At 37.4% G+C, this 17,369-nt stretch overlaps 1 protein-coding gene across 1 annotated transcript in view; it reads left to right on the forward strand.

The window, feature by feature from the left end:
- The window catches only part of dvl2 (dishevelled segment polarity protein 2), a 28,532-nt gene extending 12,194 nt beyond the window's left edge, over positions 1–16,338 (forward strand). Inside the window, exons 3-15 of the mRNA XM_088073623.1 lie at positions 648–802; positions 4,116–4,225; positions 4,406–4,535; positions 5,548–5,638; positions 5,782–5,851; positions 5,973–6,112; positions 7,215–7,291; positions 7,379–7,446; positions 7,531–7,665; positions 8,422–8,553; positions 11,001–11,177; positions 12,235–12,459; positions 13,461–16,338. Coding sequence (XP_087929749.1) covers positions 648–802; positions 4,116–4,225; positions 4,406–4,535; positions 5,548–5,638; positions 5,782–5,851; positions 5,973–6,112; positions 7,215–7,291; positions 7,379–7,446; positions 7,531–7,665; positions 8,422–8,553; positions 11,001–11,177; positions 12,235–12,459; positions 13,461–14,023 — 2,073 coding nt within the window. The 3' untranslated portion in view covers positions 14,024–16,338. The remainder of the gene's footprint in view (positions 1–647; positions 803–4,115; positions 4,226–4,405; positions 4,536–5,547; positions 5,639–5,781; positions 5,852–5,972; positions 6,113–7,214; positions 7,292–7,378; positions 7,447–7,530; positions 7,666–8,421; positions 8,554–11,000; positions 11,178–12,234; positions 12,460–13,460) is intronic.
- Positions 16,339–17,369: the final 1,031 nt, after the last annotated feature.

The following is a 17,369-nucleotide window of genomic DNA, read 5'->3' on the forward strand; positions in this document are numbered from 1 at the left end:
GGACCCATAAGGAGTATTGATGGTAGTTTAAGAGAAGGTATGGTATTTAAAATTTGTGCAAAAGTTATTGAAATTTAGTTTTAAAAATGTGTATAAATCCTGAGCTATGGATTGAACAATGTGTATGCAGACATTTCCAAATGCTCTGGTGTTAAAATGCATAAATTCTGAATATTTCCAGCATCAAGACTATATACTTTATCATATTTTCGCCAAATACGCTACATTTTTTGTCTTAGCTCCATCTTATTCCCTTCCTGTGTGTGTTCTTTTGCGTCAGGTAATTGGATGCTGTGTGGCATTCATCCTAATTGTTGTGTGTTTGTGTGTGTATGTGTGTGTGTGTGTGCTGCTTGTAGGCACTTTTATTGTATAATGAAGAGAGACAGGTTAAGTGTGGGATAGCGTTTCAGTATGCCCTTGAGACGTCCATCTGAAAAGAGTACAGTGTTTGTGTGTCAAAGTAATTGACATCTTACCCGTTTCTCCTCCCTCCTCCTTTCACTCCTCTCGTTTTCTCACCCTTTCGTCTCCCGGCCCTGTTCTCAATTTGTACCATTTTGTTTCTCTCCCTTCGCATTATGTCTTAACCTTTTACCTTTCCTGTGTTTGTGTCTTTATTTATTGTTTTTGTCTCTTTTTTTCAGTTGGTATCTTCAGACACTCCGACAGCGGAGCCTCCTGTGGCGGTGGTCCCCCCTGTGGAAACCACCACCCAGCCTTCACCCCCTCCTCCACCGCTCCCACCCCCACCTGCAGAGAGGACCGGGGGCATTGGCGACTCCAGACCGCCCTCCTTCCAGTAAGCAAAGCACACTCATTTTAACCGTTAAAATCATTTATACATCACATATATTTACCTGAAAAGCAGCGGCACAAGTCCAAAAATCGTCTGAAAAGCTGCACATTTCCCCTGCCTCTCCCATAGCTGTAATGCAGATACTGTATCTTTTTCCCCGAATATCTCAAACACTCCCAGTATCAAGTTACTACAAGAATAGCAAGAATACTACAGCTCGTTTTGAACCCGAGCTTAGCTGGCGCCTCCCTTGTTATTAACATGACCAGTTCTGGGAGAAGCTGGTTGTACATTCATACCCCTTTTCTCACCCAAAATAAGTGTGCGCACACAGGTTTTTCAAGTATGTGTAAACTCACTAAAATGGGGCTTAAGAGTGCATTCCCATTGCCTGTAGAGCAGGTGTGTGTACACAGATCTGCAGCAGACGAGTGTGCCCTTTTCTATGTATGTGTGTGTGTGTGTGTATATGTGTGTGTATCATATTCAACGTCACAGAAAGGTCGGAGAGGAGGTAAACAGTAAAAAAAACAGCTGGAACAAAGGTCTTTGAAAACTTTATTGTGGTTTCCTCTCTTCACATTTCTCTTACTTATTCAGGCTCTCTTTCAAACTCAGAGCAGACTAATTTGGATCAGTATTTTAGCACTGCTTGGGAGGAGATGGAGAGTAATTAGTGGTGGTGTGTCATTGCATCTCGATTGGAGTCAAAGACGATAAATACCCATGACTAGTGCGGAGTCATCTGACCTGGATGTGAATGCCAAGTTTTATGCATTTCCATTGCATTAAAAAACCACGTTAGAAAAAATTTGAAACTTTGGCAACGTTTAATATGTACATCCAACATTTTAACACTTTATACGACAGAAAATAAGGAAAAGCATAATATGTCCCATGAAAAACTCACTTTGCCTGATGTTTAAGCAGAGTTTGCTTTATAGAACATTGATTTTAGCATTTTTATTCACATTTATGGACATTTTAAAGGCAACTTAATGAACTCTATTCCAACATTTACTTTGTTTTAGCTCTGACTTTGGTCTCCACACACTCCCGAGAGAAATATCTGCCTCTTCTCTGCTAAATGCTTAATCAAGTTTAACAGCTACTTGCTAACTTTGTCTGGCGGCTGTTAAGTGCTGGACAAGAAGTGTATCGTGGGTTTAACAGAGCTTTTGCATTGAAATACAGAACCAAAACAATAAGCTGAAAGATGCTAAAAAGTCTTTGTTGACCTTAAGTTAAATTTAAAGCTAAAAATGATTTTTTTTTACACTTCTTACTCCACCCTGTAATTACTACAAACTTATATTAAACTTGATTTTGAATAAAAAAAATTTCTGTGCACCTCTTGTGTGCACCTTTGCTATTTTTAATGGTTTTATTTTTAATTTTTAAATAATTAGCAAATTAATGTTACTTTTTATATCTTTATGTTTTTACTTTCATGGCAAATCGTTTTATATATTTTATTGCTCTGTAAAGCACTTTAAATTGCCCTGTTGTGAGAAATGTGCTATAAAAATAAAGCTACCTCACCTTGTCTAAAGGTAACTGGAGTTTGGTGATAATTCTCTGCGGGGTTGTCACTATAATTCACCCCTACTATATTACACACAGTCATATAGTCCACTGTTAATATGAAAATAGTGATTATAGCAGCATTAAAGAGTGTGAAACCACAAGGCAGTCCACTCAAAGGCCTTTCACAATTCAATAAAGATCCTCTAAATTAAAGTCTTCATCCTTAAACATCCGTTTTATCCTTCTGAAATGTGGGGAAACCATTACTGTAATCTGAACACGGCACGCAGTCTCCAAAACAAACTAAGTATCTGTATTTTTAATAGCTTCTTAGCAGCGCTCTTAGCTCCTAGAGAAGTATGTCGTCTGGAGCTCTTTAAGTTTGGTTTTCGGGGGTCAGATGGAGTTCACGCTCGCCACTGCAGCCTCCCGTCACGGCTGCGGCGCTCTCACTCATTCCCTCTCTTTGCACGTCATCCTGTGGCTGCAGGAGGGCGGCCTGATGGGGTTTTGAATCCAAATTCAAATTACACAATTTCTGTTCAACGTCACATAAATGTGCGGTTTTGCAGCCGGTGAGGGATTAACCACGCCAGTTATTTCTTTCCATGCTGCATTTGGAGTTGAATCAACACCATTGCTCATACTGGAAAATCAAATGTAACTTTCTTTTATCATGAACCGCAAAACGTTTTCTGACCTCCTCTGTAATCAGCATATTCGTCAGTGTGTGCACATCTTATTGAAGTGTGCAGCCTCGTGTAGGCTTACTGCTTGTTGCTACATGCACATTTGCCTGTTACCAGCTGTGGACGTGACGAGGTGGTTTTTGCTTTCTTCCTGCAACTTCCTCCATGTTTTTTGGCGACACATTACAAAAGTAACATTTTATTAACTGATTTATGTCGGCTAGTTTGTTATAAGCACCAAACAAGGTAATTTAGACGAATTGTTACCATTACAATCTGATTTTCACACTTTTAAATGTTCTGGTAATTATGTAACTTTAACTAACTAATGCCTCTTTTAACAGTTTCTGGCTGTGATACATGGTGTGATTTTGGAGATTTTTGAAGAAAAAGGTGCAGGTTTGGAAGGCATGTTTCCAAAAACAGCCAAGATGTTGTCTTCAGAAATTACAAAACCAAAACACCCACTTGGGTTTTTTTTTTTTTAGCAAAAAATGCCAAAATATAAAAAAAAAAAATCACCAAAAATCAAAACAAAAATCACCAAAAATCAAAACAAAAATCACCAAAAATGTTTTCTTGTTAAAAGAAAAAGAAATGGCCAACATTTATAAAGAAGAAATTTGAAGACATTTGAGTGATTTTGTGTGTTTGTGCTTTTTTATTGACTCTCTGTGGATGAATAAACCTCTTTGGATTTAATTAAAGCAGCCTGCTAAATGTATTAGTTGGAGTTTACAGTTTTTTTTCCAGCTTATTCCAGCATTGTTGAGCTGCCATATAATCTATTACTACCTCAGTTGGGAGTTTTATGAGTCATATTGTCAAATTCTGGCGTCCCTGGATAACAAGAGAAGACATGATATCTGCTGCATCACTTTTAATCTTTTTCTCTAAACTGTCTGCAGTGAGTCTGACAGTGTTTCTCGTGATAAATCAGTGGAGTATTCTTTTTTTTCAACTCATAAAACATGTTTATTGGTTATTATTATGAGCAGCACATCTGAAAAAACAGATGTCACTCTGGGAAAGTTATTACATTATAACTCATATGTTAGAAATGCTCTATTTCTGACTGCCTTTTTATTCTTGTTTTACAGTCCCAATGCGACCGGCAGCGTGGAGACGCTGGACGACCAGACTGAGACGGAGTCTGTAGTGTCCTTCAGGAGGGAGAGACCTCGGCACAGAGAGAGCATGGAGCCGCACGGTGAGAAACTGCGTTTTTACGATGCCATCAAGATTTGGCGTGTCCCAACATCCACACAATGAATATATGATATGATCAAGGAATGTGGAGAAGTGAGGAATGTTTGCGATCTATAGGACAAAAACTCAGACTTGATCAAACATGATGGTAAATAGCTCCTCTTCTTCTGTGGTGTCTCAGGGCCTCGTATGAACGGCCAGAGTCGCCTGGAGCGCCACCTGGCGGGATACGAGAGCTCCAGCACGGTGATGAGCAGCGAGCTGGAAACCACCAGCTTCTGCGACTCGGAGGACGACGACACCATGAGCAGGTGGGACGTCGACGAGAGCGTTACCTTAGGAGCATTTTGGGTGTTTTTTTAGAGAGATGCATATGGAACTAATATCCTGCCAAAACTTAACAAACAAACAGAATAATGCCAGGTGATTTACGAACAAACACAATGTAGTTTACAAATGAAAAACAAGATTAACAAATGCAAAAACAAAACGTACCTATCAAACAAATAAACAACATATTTTCACTACGTAATGAGAGTAATTTTACCACCACAAAAGCACATAGCGCCAAGAGTGAATGTAAACAATCCCGGAGCGAGCAGCTGAGAATCACGGTCGTCTCAAATTTAGCTACGTATTCTGACCATCAGGGTGATAAATCTGCTAGCTGTTAAAGACTGAATATTGGCCGGGAACGCCAGTGGTTAACAAAAAAATTAACGCATTATGTACAGTCCACAGCCCAAATTTAGGGCCCGCTTTAATATTCACACACACTCCTAAAACTCTGCTTTTTTTTCAAAATCAAGCTTTAAAAAATATACATTATTATTTTCCGCTTTCAGTCAGTTATTTTATCAACCAACATCAGTCCCAATCATAAATATCAAATATTGATTCATTTTCAGAATTTTAACCCTTTAAATGCCAGGATTTTGTCATCATGCAACTATGTTTTTAGATTTAAGAAAAAAAAGAATTATTTTAAATATACTGAATGCAAAGATATATATAATTTTTGGGGGGATTTTCACAGTCTGGGATATGTCAGTGATTTGCAGCAACATTGATTAGTGGAAATGGCATGCACTTTCTCACCATGCTGAATATGATAAAAATGACGTCATGAGGTGAAAAATGGTAAAAGTGACAAATTACAAGGCAGAAGCCCAGAATGACACCCAGAAATAATACAATGCGCAGCCAAAATTATCAAAAAATAAAAAAATAAATGCGCGTAAAATACACCAAACAGTCCCTAAGAGTTAAAAAAATTTATTTACCCTCTGACCTTTCCCCTTTTGCTGACTCTTGAACTTGCAGGTTCAGCAGTGCGACGGAGCAGAGCACGGCCTCCAGGCTTCTTAAACGGCACCGCAGACGCAGGAAACAGCGCCCCCCACGTTTGGAGAGGGTATATTTATTAATATTTATGTATCCTTTTGTCTTAAATTGAATCATGTTTAACTGATGCTTTTCATTGCTAATTTCTAGAGACCTTTAAATGGTTTGCTCAGAGAAAGTATTTTTGTGTAATTTTGTGGTTTTGGACTCCAGGCTTCGTCCTTCAGCAGTGTGACAGACTCCACAATGTCTCTGAACATCATCACCGTCACTCTCAACATGGGTCTGTTAACTCTTTAAACTTCTACATCCGTATAAATCAGCCGAGACCTCCTGATCAAATACTGCCCTACACTTTTTTTGACAAATAGTGTGAACACTGTTTTTGTTTCTCAACTATACAGAGAAGTACAATTTCTTGGGCATCAGCATCGTGGGTCAGAGCAACGAAAGAGGAGACGGAGGCATCTACATCGGCTCCATCATGAAGGGCGGAGCCGTGGCTGCAGACGGACGCATCGAGCCTGGAGACATGCTGCTTCAGGTGAGGAGGAATAAAGAGCGAATCCCAAATCAAACATAGTGATTTTCTTTTAACCCTTTGAAACGTGAGAATAGTGTCTTGATTGTCTGGAAACGTAGGAGGAACGCAATGAGCAATGAAAGAAGAATTGACCCAAAAATTAGCAAGAAATTAGTAAAAAGTACAAGAAAATTACCTGAAAATTTGTAAAAAAAAATTAAATTAAATTAAATTAAATTAATAAATAAAATAAAATCGAATCTAATCAAAAAGAAAGAATAGGGGAAAAAAGAGTAAGAATGGAGAGAAAAAAAACAGGGCAAAAAAGACTTGGAAAAGTGCTTACATTTTTATTAAAAATTCTTTAACATAATTTTAAATATATAATTAAATTAAATATATAATTTATAATATATAAATTAAATATATAATTATTATAATAATTATATATTATATATAATTATGATAATTCTTTTTTGACCTAAATATTTTTCCCTTTCTTTAAAAAAAAAATAAAAGTAAAAATCTAAATCTACTCATTTGTTGCATTTTCTGGAACATTTAAGTCGCTCATTGCCTTTTTCCCATGTTTCTGAAAGAAATGGCACCAGTTTGCTGACTTTTCAAAGGTTGAAATACTTGTGAAAGTTGTCTGACAGCAGCACAAGCAAAATGATGTTGCTCTAGGTTTCAAAGGGTTAAATGACTGCATTTATAAATGTTTTGCTGAATAACGGTGAATAAGGTTTTCCTACATAATCATTTATTTTAAAAAAATACAGATTTTTCAATTTAAAAAAAAAGCCCCCCAAGAAGCCCAAGGTAATAACAATAATAATAATAATAATAAATGAATAAATTAATTAATTAATACATTAGTAATAATAATACTAGATTTTTCATGTACTACATGTTAATGATTAGCTTAAAAAACGGATAAAAAAACAACCAAAATAACACATAAACAATCAAAATAAAAGCATATTTAAAAGTCGTAAAATGGAAAATAAAAGCAAGAAGAGATACCAGTTAAAAGCTAAAATAATAATAAAACAGCTGCTGATTGTTTTTTTTTGTCTGTTGTTTCGGCTGAACTGTTTCTTTTTCTTCAAAACCCTCAAAGGTGAACGACATCAACTTTGAGAACATGAGTAACGACGACGCAGTGCGGGTGCTGAGGGAGATTGTACACAAGCCGGGGTGAGCTGCCGTTTTCCTCACATCAGATATAAATGTACTCAAATGTTTAATGATGATAATGATGACAGTGACTGTGCTTCTGTTCAGGCCCATCATCCTCACCGTGGCGAAGTGCTGGGACCCGTCTCCTCAGGGCTACTTCACTCTGCCTCGCAGTACGTTCAGGACGGGCTTTCTGTTCACTCCCTCGTAGAGTTTAGTGGCTCTTCAGTAACCGTTTCTCTCCTCCGCTCGTGCAGACGAACCGATCCGACCCATCGACCCAGCGGCGTGGGTGAGCCACTCGGTGGCGATGACCGGGGCCTACCCCGCCTTCCCAGGCAGCTCCTCCCTCAGCACCATCACCTCCTCCTCCTCCGTCACCGAGACCGAACGTAAGAGCTACTCTCTCTTTCTCTGACAGCGGGGGCGGCACAGTACATCAGTTTTTTAATCGTCATGGCGATGTACGGATGCATGATCTATTTTGGGCCAATAATTGAACTTTTTAAATAATTTTTTATTAATCCAATAATTAAAATGATAGCCTTTAAAGAGCGTTGATAACATGAGCCCAGACTGCTGTTATTGACTTCACGAGGGCAGCATCTACACACCGCGGCACAGCGGGCGGCGGCGCACCTTTAAAGGTGGTTGGAGTTCCCAATAAAGACAGAAGAAGAAGAAGTGCAGCAGCACATTAAATAAAAACATGTGGATGTCACGCTCAGTTTCAGAGGTTGTACGTTGGATTTCTCTATATCCTCGTGCTAAAAATCAACTGGAAATCCACATGTAAATTAATTTAAATTAAATTGATTAGATAGAGAGTTTTCAAGTAATTATGCATAATCGTGGACCTTAATAAAATGTAAAAAGTTGAGAAAAAAGTTTATATTTTTAGTTTAAAAATAAATCATATTAGTTCTAATTTAGCTCTAAATGCATTACTTTTATAATTATATATATGTTTATAAATTTATTATGTAGCGGTGAAAAAGAACCGATAAAGGAGCATCGTTTCAGAGACTGTATGGTCTTTGAAATTTGCCTCAAAGTCCTGGAAAAGTCCTGGAAATGTATTGGTAAAAATGTATATGAGTACTTCCTCCTCCTCAGCTCTCCTAAAGTGCTCCTCTGTCTCTCTGCAGGTTTCGACGACTTCAACTTATCGCTGCACTCTGACATGGCGTCTGTGGCGAAGGCCATGGCCTCACCAGAGTCGGGTCTGGAGGTCAGGGACCGCATGTGGCTGAAAATCACCATCCCCAACGCTTTCCTCGGTAAGACGCGTCAGCGGGGTGAAAACGTTAGAGCACGTTAGTTAGATGAACTCTGTGCGGCTGGCAGGACTTTACAGGGCGGCCATTATGTTCTCAGAATTAAAACCGTGTGACTTGTTGAAGAAAAAGAAAAACCCGAAAGTGTTTTGACTGGAAACATCTGTTAAATTGGAATCACCTGCAACTGAATCACACGGAGCAATTACACGAACTACATGTTTGTGCAGTTGGTGCTTCTTGAAATGACGACGGCTTTATCATTTTTTAGAGTTATTTTAACCCTTTGAAAGCTGGGCACATTGGCCTAATTTCTTTAAAAAAAAATATGGGAAGAAGACAATGAGCAATTTAAGAAGGAATCACCCAGAAATTTGGAAGAAATTAGAAATAAGCACAAGGAAATTACCTGAAATTTAGCAATAAAACCAAACAAACTTTTAAAAAGAAACAAAAAAAAACCAAACAAAGTAAATGTAAAAAAAAATAAAAAATAAATAAATAAATTTAAGTACAAAATAAAGAAAATGACCTGGAAAAAATCAGCTAAAAAATATAATTATTCTGTAAAATATTTTAGATGACTAAATAGATAAATAATAAATATATTCACAATATAATAATATGAAATAATAATAAAAATACAAAAATATAAATAAAAGTAAAAATATAATGTCAATATAAAAATATAATAAAATAAAATAAGTAAATCAATAACAATAATCAATAAATCACCCAAAAAAAACCTTAATAATAGTAATCATTGTCATCATCATAATAATAAATGATTAAGGTAATTTAAGACATAGTTTTCCGGAAACTTGTCCCTAGCTATTTTATTTTTTTTGTAGTATGCAGGACATTTTTTGCAAGTTGTCATTGCTATTTTCCCCTTATTTTTGAGAGAAATCAACCCAATTTGCTCACATTTCAGAGGTGTAAATGTTCATGAAAAGTGTCAGAAAGCAGCGCAAGAAAAGTGATGTCACTCCAGCATTCAAAGGGTTGACGTGTTTCATGAAAATGTGGTAATAATCCAGCAGCTGACAGTTCACTCAGAGTTGAACTGAACTCACTGACACTTCAAATCACAATCTGACACTACTCACTAATTCTCCAAAGCCTAGAAATCAAATGATTTTGTTTTTGACCACATTTTTACAGGAGAAGCACACATTTCCCCTCTTCTGCTGTGTTTTATTTTCAAGAAAGTCAGAGGAAGGTATTTAAATGCTGCTTTAGAGGCTGCACTTTGTAGCGTCTTTAAATGTTAATGCTCTTAAATTCCCCCTGAAGATCATCTGCACAGCCTGTACTCTCTCTTTGTTGCTGCAACATAATTAAAGTATTTTGTTGAAATCCTGCGGTGGGAACAATAGACCTAACTGCCTCTAATTACACAGGAATAACGCTGCTTTCCCAATTTAAAGCACAGCTTCAATCATCAACTTGTGTTTCAGATTTGTCTTGTGTGAGCCCACAATGATCAAAAAAAGGGAAACTTGTATTTTTCAGCATTTTTAAGCCCATTTTCACGTAAATTTTGGCAAGATTCTGTATTTTTGTGTAATATTGGAATTTCCAGCTCATTTCCTGCAAAAAGTCTAAAATACAAAATTGTTACATTCAGACTGTTAAGTGGAAAAAATGCATCATTGAAACCCATTCAAACCGCAGTTTTTGATCCCACAGCCATCAAAGCAGAAAAACATGCATTGTATTATTTCTGGGTTTTTGTTTGGGGATTTTTACTGTTTTCCACACCAGTGTTGCTGCTTATCATTGACATATTGCAGGCTGTAGGAGTAAATTTTTTAAAAAACCTACTTTTCATATAATATATTGAAAATTATTAAATTTTTGTGGGTTTTTTCATCTAAAAATATACTGTCATCATGACAAAAACCTGGCATTAAAGGGTTAAAATTCTGAAAATTAATGAATATATTATATTTATGATTAGGACTGATTTTTGTTAAAAAGATAAATAAATGAAAGTAGAAAACCATGATAATTCATCATATTTTTAAAGGCCTGATTTTAAAAGCTCATTTTGTGTGCAGCAATGTGATTATTTGACATCGCACAAAAATAATAATATATTAAAATCAATGTTGCTGCTAATCATTGATATATCCTAGGCTGTGATAATTAAAAAATAACCATCTACTTCGCATATAGTATATTGAAAATAATTCTATTGGCATTGTGACCAAAACGTGGCATTTAAGAGTTTAAAATTATGAAAACTTAATCAAATATTAATGAATAATTATTAATATTTTATATTTGCTATTTATTAAAAAAAAATTCAATAAAAATAGAAAATAAAATTATTTAAAAAATTAAAACACATTTTGTGTGCAGAGCGATAAGAGTGTGTGTTTGTGTCACAAACATTTTCTTGGGGATGAATTATCTTTATTTTTTCTTCCATGTAACTCATCCAGGCTCGGACGTCGTGGAGTGGCTCTTCCACCACATCGAAGGTTTCCAGGACCGCCGTGAAGCCCGGAAATATGCCAGCAACCTGCTGAAGGCCGGCTTCATCCGACACACCGTCAACAAGATCACATTCTCCGAACAATGTTACTACGTCTTCGGAGATTTGAGCGACTGTGAGAACTGTGAGTGATTTGAAAACACGGGCTCGAATCGTTCTCAGTGTTTCGCTTAATCACATTTGCACAGATGCCTTCTGTGGACACAGTGGTATCTGCAAACATGTGACATTTTAGTTACGGAAGCGTGTCATTTATGTCACGTCAGCAGATGTTGCAAGTTTAGTTCCCTTGAAATTTCTGTCAGATTCTCTGATTTCAGGAACATTTTTTGGAACATTTTGGATCTGCAGAACTAGTCCAATGCTGCGTTCACGTGAAGGTGGTAGTTTCCAAATTTGGAAGTCCGTATTCCGACTTTGTTGTGTTAATGCGCTTTGAGGTCGTAAAGTAGGAACAATATAGAAGCTAAAAATGAACATGGGCTGCGTTTTAATGCTCAAAGGTTTTAAACAAGAGTTTTATAGCTGTTGCCATTTTATTTTATTTTATTTTAATTCATTTTATTTTATTTTAATTTTATTTAATTTATTTTATATTTTATATGTTTTCTATCTTTTTTATTAAATTTTTTGGAACTTTCATATTTAATCTAGGTCACTACATGGACAGCAGTTAATATTAATACCGTATTACACTTTACATGTGATCAAAAATTGATATTTAATACGTGCATTAATAAAATGTTTATTACCATTGACCAAACCATCAATTTTGCCCGCTAAGTTTATACATCTATGACATCAAGTCGGCAACTTGTGTTTTATCAGCGCTAGTGTACTCGTCTGACTGCTTTATAGTTAAAAGTTGCTTGCTTGCTAATATATGCAGATACTGAAATGTGCAACTACTAAAGTAAATGATAAATATATAATATTTTACTGTCAATTGTTGGCACTGTTTTCATATTTTCCGTCATTTCTGCTGCCCTGAAATGTCGTGCAAATGTCATAACTTGGCAGCTCAGATATCATCGAAATTTCCCTTTGGAATTTTGACTTTGGAGGGCCGTTCGTGTGCTCATAACTCGTAAATACGATATTTCTGAGGAGCACGTGAAGGCAGCATTAATTGTTCTCACACACGTTGGTCATTCCCTCCTTCCCTCTTCTCTCCCGCTCAGACATGGCCAACCTGTCCCTGAACGACAACGATGGCTCCAGTGGGGCCTCAGACCAGGACACCTTGGCCCCGCTGCCCCTCCCCGGCGCCTCCCCGTGGCCCATGATGCACACCTTCCCCTATCAGCCTTACCCCACACATGCCTTCTCCAGCCAGCCGCCTCCGTACCACGAGCTCACCAGCTACAGCTACGGCCCCGGCAGCACCGGCAGCCAGCACAGCGAAGGTGAGCAGCGATCACACGTCACCCTTTAGGGCTGTTTTCTCTCATTTATTTTTCTAAAGTCACTGTTTACTGTTAAATAAAAGAAATTACAGAATTAAAGCAGCACTTTTAACACCCACAATGTCATAATTTCCTGAAAATGTCATAAAATTTGCACTGAACTTGATTGAAAATGTAACAAAACCCAATAATAACTTCACCAATAATGTAATAAAATGTACTGATTGCTATTGCAATAACATAACAAAACACCGGTACTCTAAACTAACGTGAATTATGTCTAATTAATAGTATTTAAATACATCTAAACAGCTTATTGTCACCCTCCCAAACTGTCAGGGGAGTTTGTTCTGCACGTTTATTTATGGCAGATGCTCACACTTGGGCGTCTGTAGCCGACAATATATTTAAAAATTCTGGAGCATCGAGTATTGATTTCAGGAAATGTTAAGTCTTTCAAAGTGTTCAAATAGAACAAATTCACCAAATGTTTTTGTTTAAATCACTAAAAAAATTTGAAGAAAAAAAAGTTACCTCATTTTTTCTTCAATTCACCAAAGGTTGTTTTTTTTTGTTTTTTTTAAAAAAAAAAAAAAAGAAAATATACCTTCCAAACCTATTAGTTTGCAGGGTTTTTTTGTGTGATTATTCTACAAAAATCGCCACAAATTTGAGTTGACAGTAATATAAAAACAAAATACAGATATTAAGATATGATTATTATTTAAATAATTTATATTTTAAAAAATATTTTATAAAATATAAAATGTATTGTCTTTAAAATACCCAAAGTCATGTAAATTTATTGTTAAAATGTGTATGAACCCTGAGTGTATCACAGGGTGAGTTACTGACATACAGATGGTGATTTTCGGATTCTTTTAAATATAGACATATTTCTGTTTGCGTAACTCTCCAGGATTCAGGTTGCAGACATTAAACCGGCTCAACTGCTCAAAGCTGTTTCGATCTTATCTAAAGCGTTTCCTCTCTGCCCTCAGGGAGCCGGAGCAGCGGCTCGACGAGGAGCGAGGGCGAACGACGTCGCAGCACCAAAGGTCCAGGCAGCACTGTGGGTGGAGGAGAGAAATCCCCCTCCGGCGGCGGCGGAGAAGGCGGCGGGGCCGACTCGCGCTCCGGCAGCGGCAGCGAATCAGAATACTCCACCCGCAGCAGCCTGAGGCGCGGCCACGGCTCAGCCGCCCCCAGCGAGCACAGCCACGCCTCCTCCCAGCGCTCGCATCATCACCGCATGCCCCAGCCGCCTCACATGTCCCCCTACCCGCCGGGCATCCTGCCGTACAACCCCATGATGGTGATGATGGTCCCCCAGCACCCGCACCCGGCCATGGCGACCGCGCACGCTCTTCCTCACACGCAGCAGCTCGCCACAGCGCCCATGCACCCGGCTCTACCCCCGCCACCCTCCTCCACTCCAGGGGGGCCTCCAGGTGCCCCGCCCACCCGTGACCTTGGCGCCGTGCCGCCAGAGCTGACTGCATCGCGCCAGTCGTTCCACCTGGCCATGGGGAACCCCAGCGAGTTCTTCGTGGATGTCATGTAGTTTATTTTGGCGTTGAGTGACCATTCATGTGAAGTTAGTGTACGGTTCCCGCTTGTTTTGACGAGGATCTGGTGATTTTTGAGCGCACAAGGGCCTGTTGGATTGAGGGCACTTGGTACAAATTTGGTGAGAACAGGGTCGACAAAGAAAATGAGACAAAACGAAATCATGTCCACAAAGTTTCTCTTAACAAAATCCACCACAAATCAGTTATTGTTTCAGTCCCAAAGGGGCCGTGTCCACCGAAGTGTTTTTTCTCATATTTTTTCAACTTTCTCCGATGCGAACACCGCATATTTACGCTGTGTTTCTAATCTTAGCAGTGTGACGAAGTACTGGGTTTGAATTCGGCACTGAGCGTGTCAGTTTTTTTCCTCAGAGCACCACGAGTTGAAAAATGTTTTGGGTAAAAACACACTCATCACTCAGTGCATTTACATAATGTGAGAAAAAGTCGAGTTAATGTGCTGGTCCGACTAAAACTGGACTTTTTAAATTCTTGTAAACGTGTTAGTCCAACTGAAATCGTGCTAAATCAAATTTCTCAAAATCGGCCTAACACACACCCAGGCAGTGCGATTAGAAATCAAGCTCCTCCATCATGTAAACACCTCAGTCGGATTAGCCATTCTGTGCATGCGCCAAGTCGCCCCGCTTAGGGACTGTTCGTTATTTATGAGGGGGGAAAGAGTGGTGCAAAAAAGCACAGAGGAAGGACTTTTGTTTTTAATTTTGGCTTGGTTGAGGGACATAAAACTTCAAATTATAATATTTTGTATTTATTTAAATAAAACTGTCACACTCCAGCAACCCTCCACCTCTGATAAATAAAGCACAGTGGTCTAAAAATCTGAAAATAAACTAGATTTACCATGACCGGTCACAGTGACCTTGACTTCTGAACACTGAATTCTAATAAGCTCATTTTTGAGTCTAAATGGACATTTGTGCCAAATTTGAAGAAAGGTGTTCTTGAGATATCCCTTTCGCAAGAATGAGATGGATGCAAGGTCACGGTGACCTTGACCTTTGACCACTTAGATCTAACTGGTTCATCCTTGAGTTTATTTGAACGTTTGTGCCAAATTTGTGGAAATTTGCTGTTTTTGAGATGTCGCGTTCACAAGAATGAGACAGACGAGGTCACAGCAAATTTGGCCTTTGACCTATGACCACCCGAATCTAATCAGTTCATCATTTAATCCAATTTGAAGTTTGTGCCAAATTTGAACAAATTCCCTTAAAACGTTCTTGAGAATGGGATGGACAACCCAAAACCGATGCCTTCGGCCTCTGTTATTGCCACTGCGGTGCCAAAAAAATATGAAAAAATGATTTAAAAATGTCAAAATATAATAAGTTTCCCTTTAACTTTGAGTATTTTGATCAAAAAGTTGCAGCTGCAGAGGCATAAAAAAAACAATTTTAATAAAAACATCAAAACTGAAATTTCCTTTTTCAGCTTGGAAAAAAACAACAACAAAAAAACACTTCAGTGGACACAGCCCCTAAATCTAGAGTTTGACTTCCTATCAGCAAAAGATTTTAATCTTCCATCAGAGCTGCTCAGCACTCTGAAATATATTTCAGGACGGGGGAATTACTTCCCAAAAAACCAGTCTCGAATGTCAGAGCTGTCCATCCAGGAAGCGCACGGACCACAGTTTAACACTAGAGGGTGCCGAGTACACCGTGTACTTGAAAAGGATTCAATCCTGCATACATATCTGGATCATCAGACTTTATGTCGAGTGCCTTAACTCTTTGCAGACGTTTCACACTCCGGGTACAACGTTTTGTTTTTTTCCAGCATTGTTTGACAATGAACTTCTGTGTATATATCTACTACTCGTATGTAAATGCAACAACACACAAGCTCTAATGTGAAAAAAACAATAATAGGTCCAAAAATGTCAGGTGTGTTTAGTAATCACTGTTTAGGCCTAGTCGTCAAATAACTCTTTATTTCGAGGAGTTTTTTCGGGATGGGACTGTAGAGGCTTAACGGTACTAATAGGTGAAAAGACAACATGCTGAAAGCGGTACTTTGTGATTACATACAGTGCATATCGTAAGTAACTGTGATCCAAATGCCCCCATGCTTATTTTTTATGTTACTGACTCGCATTATTCACACATTTCTTTTTTTTTTTTGTATGAGTGACTATATAAATCATGTATAACCGAACTATTAAGGTGCTAAATGAAGATTCAACATTTCAAAAAAAGAATGACATTGACAGTGTCACATTGTTTGATTTCATATCGCCACCTTTGTTTGTGTACTTGAGAATAAATTTGATACTTACATACTGCTCAAAGTCGTCAGTTTGTGAACACGAACTTTCTCGCACAAGTTGTGTCGAAGTTATGGAAGCCCATTTGTGCCAGTGTGATAAAAAAAAATCACGTTAAGTTATTATGAGACCTTCTTAAATTAAGCTTTCTCAAAATAATGAGTTACGTGAGCAAAATAAGGACTTTGTATCTCAAAAATAATCAGGAGCTTTCTTAAACTGATTATTTCGGGTTTTTTTTATTTTGAGATACCAAGTTGTTTTGCAAAAGTTTCTCAATATTTTGTTAAAATAAGTCATTATTTCGAAATACTAAGTAAATATTTCGGTTTTTTGGCATACAGTTCTTTTAGTTACCAAGTCATCATTTTAAAACACCATTTAATTATTTTGCGGTACTGAGTCATTATTTTGTGATATTGAGTCATTACTTACAGCTACCAAGTCATTATTTTGGGACACAAAGTCATCTTCAGATAGTAACTCATTATTTTGAGAAATGTTGTCATCATTTTGAGTCACGAAGTGATTATGTTTAGATACTCAGTCATTTCTTTGAAAAAAATTGTAAGTATTTTGGGAAACTTAGTTATCATTTCTGAGATACTATGTGATTATCTTTATATACATAATTTTGAGAAACTTTGTTATTATTTCAGGATATTAAGTAATTGATTTGAAATTAAAAATCATATTTTTTAGTTACTATGATTACTTCAAGATACTACACTATTTTTGCAAAAGCTTTGTAATATTTTGAGATACTACATCATTATTTTGAATAGGTCATTGGTAAGAGATATTAAGTCTTTATTTTGAAATACTAAGCCAATTATATGGAGATATGAAATCATTTTGAGAAACTGAGTTATCATATTAAGATACAAAGTCATCATTTTTAGTAAGTCGTTATTTTGAAAAACAGTCATAATTTTGAGACTACATTATTTTGACATAAATTGTTAATTTAAGGAAGCTCAGTATTTTGAGATTCTTACTCTTTTTTTGAGATACTTAGTCATTAATTTAAGATACTATATTATGTTGAG

The sequence above is a fragment of the Plectropomus leopardus genome, chromosome 23 (genome assembly GCF_026936395.1).
Source record: "Plectropomus leopardus strain MGB_pleo_1.0 chromosome 23, ASM2693639v1, whole genome shotgun sequence".
Lineage (NCBI taxonomy): Eukaryota > Metazoa > Chordata > Actinopteri > Perciformes > Serranidae > Plectropomus > Plectropomus leopardus.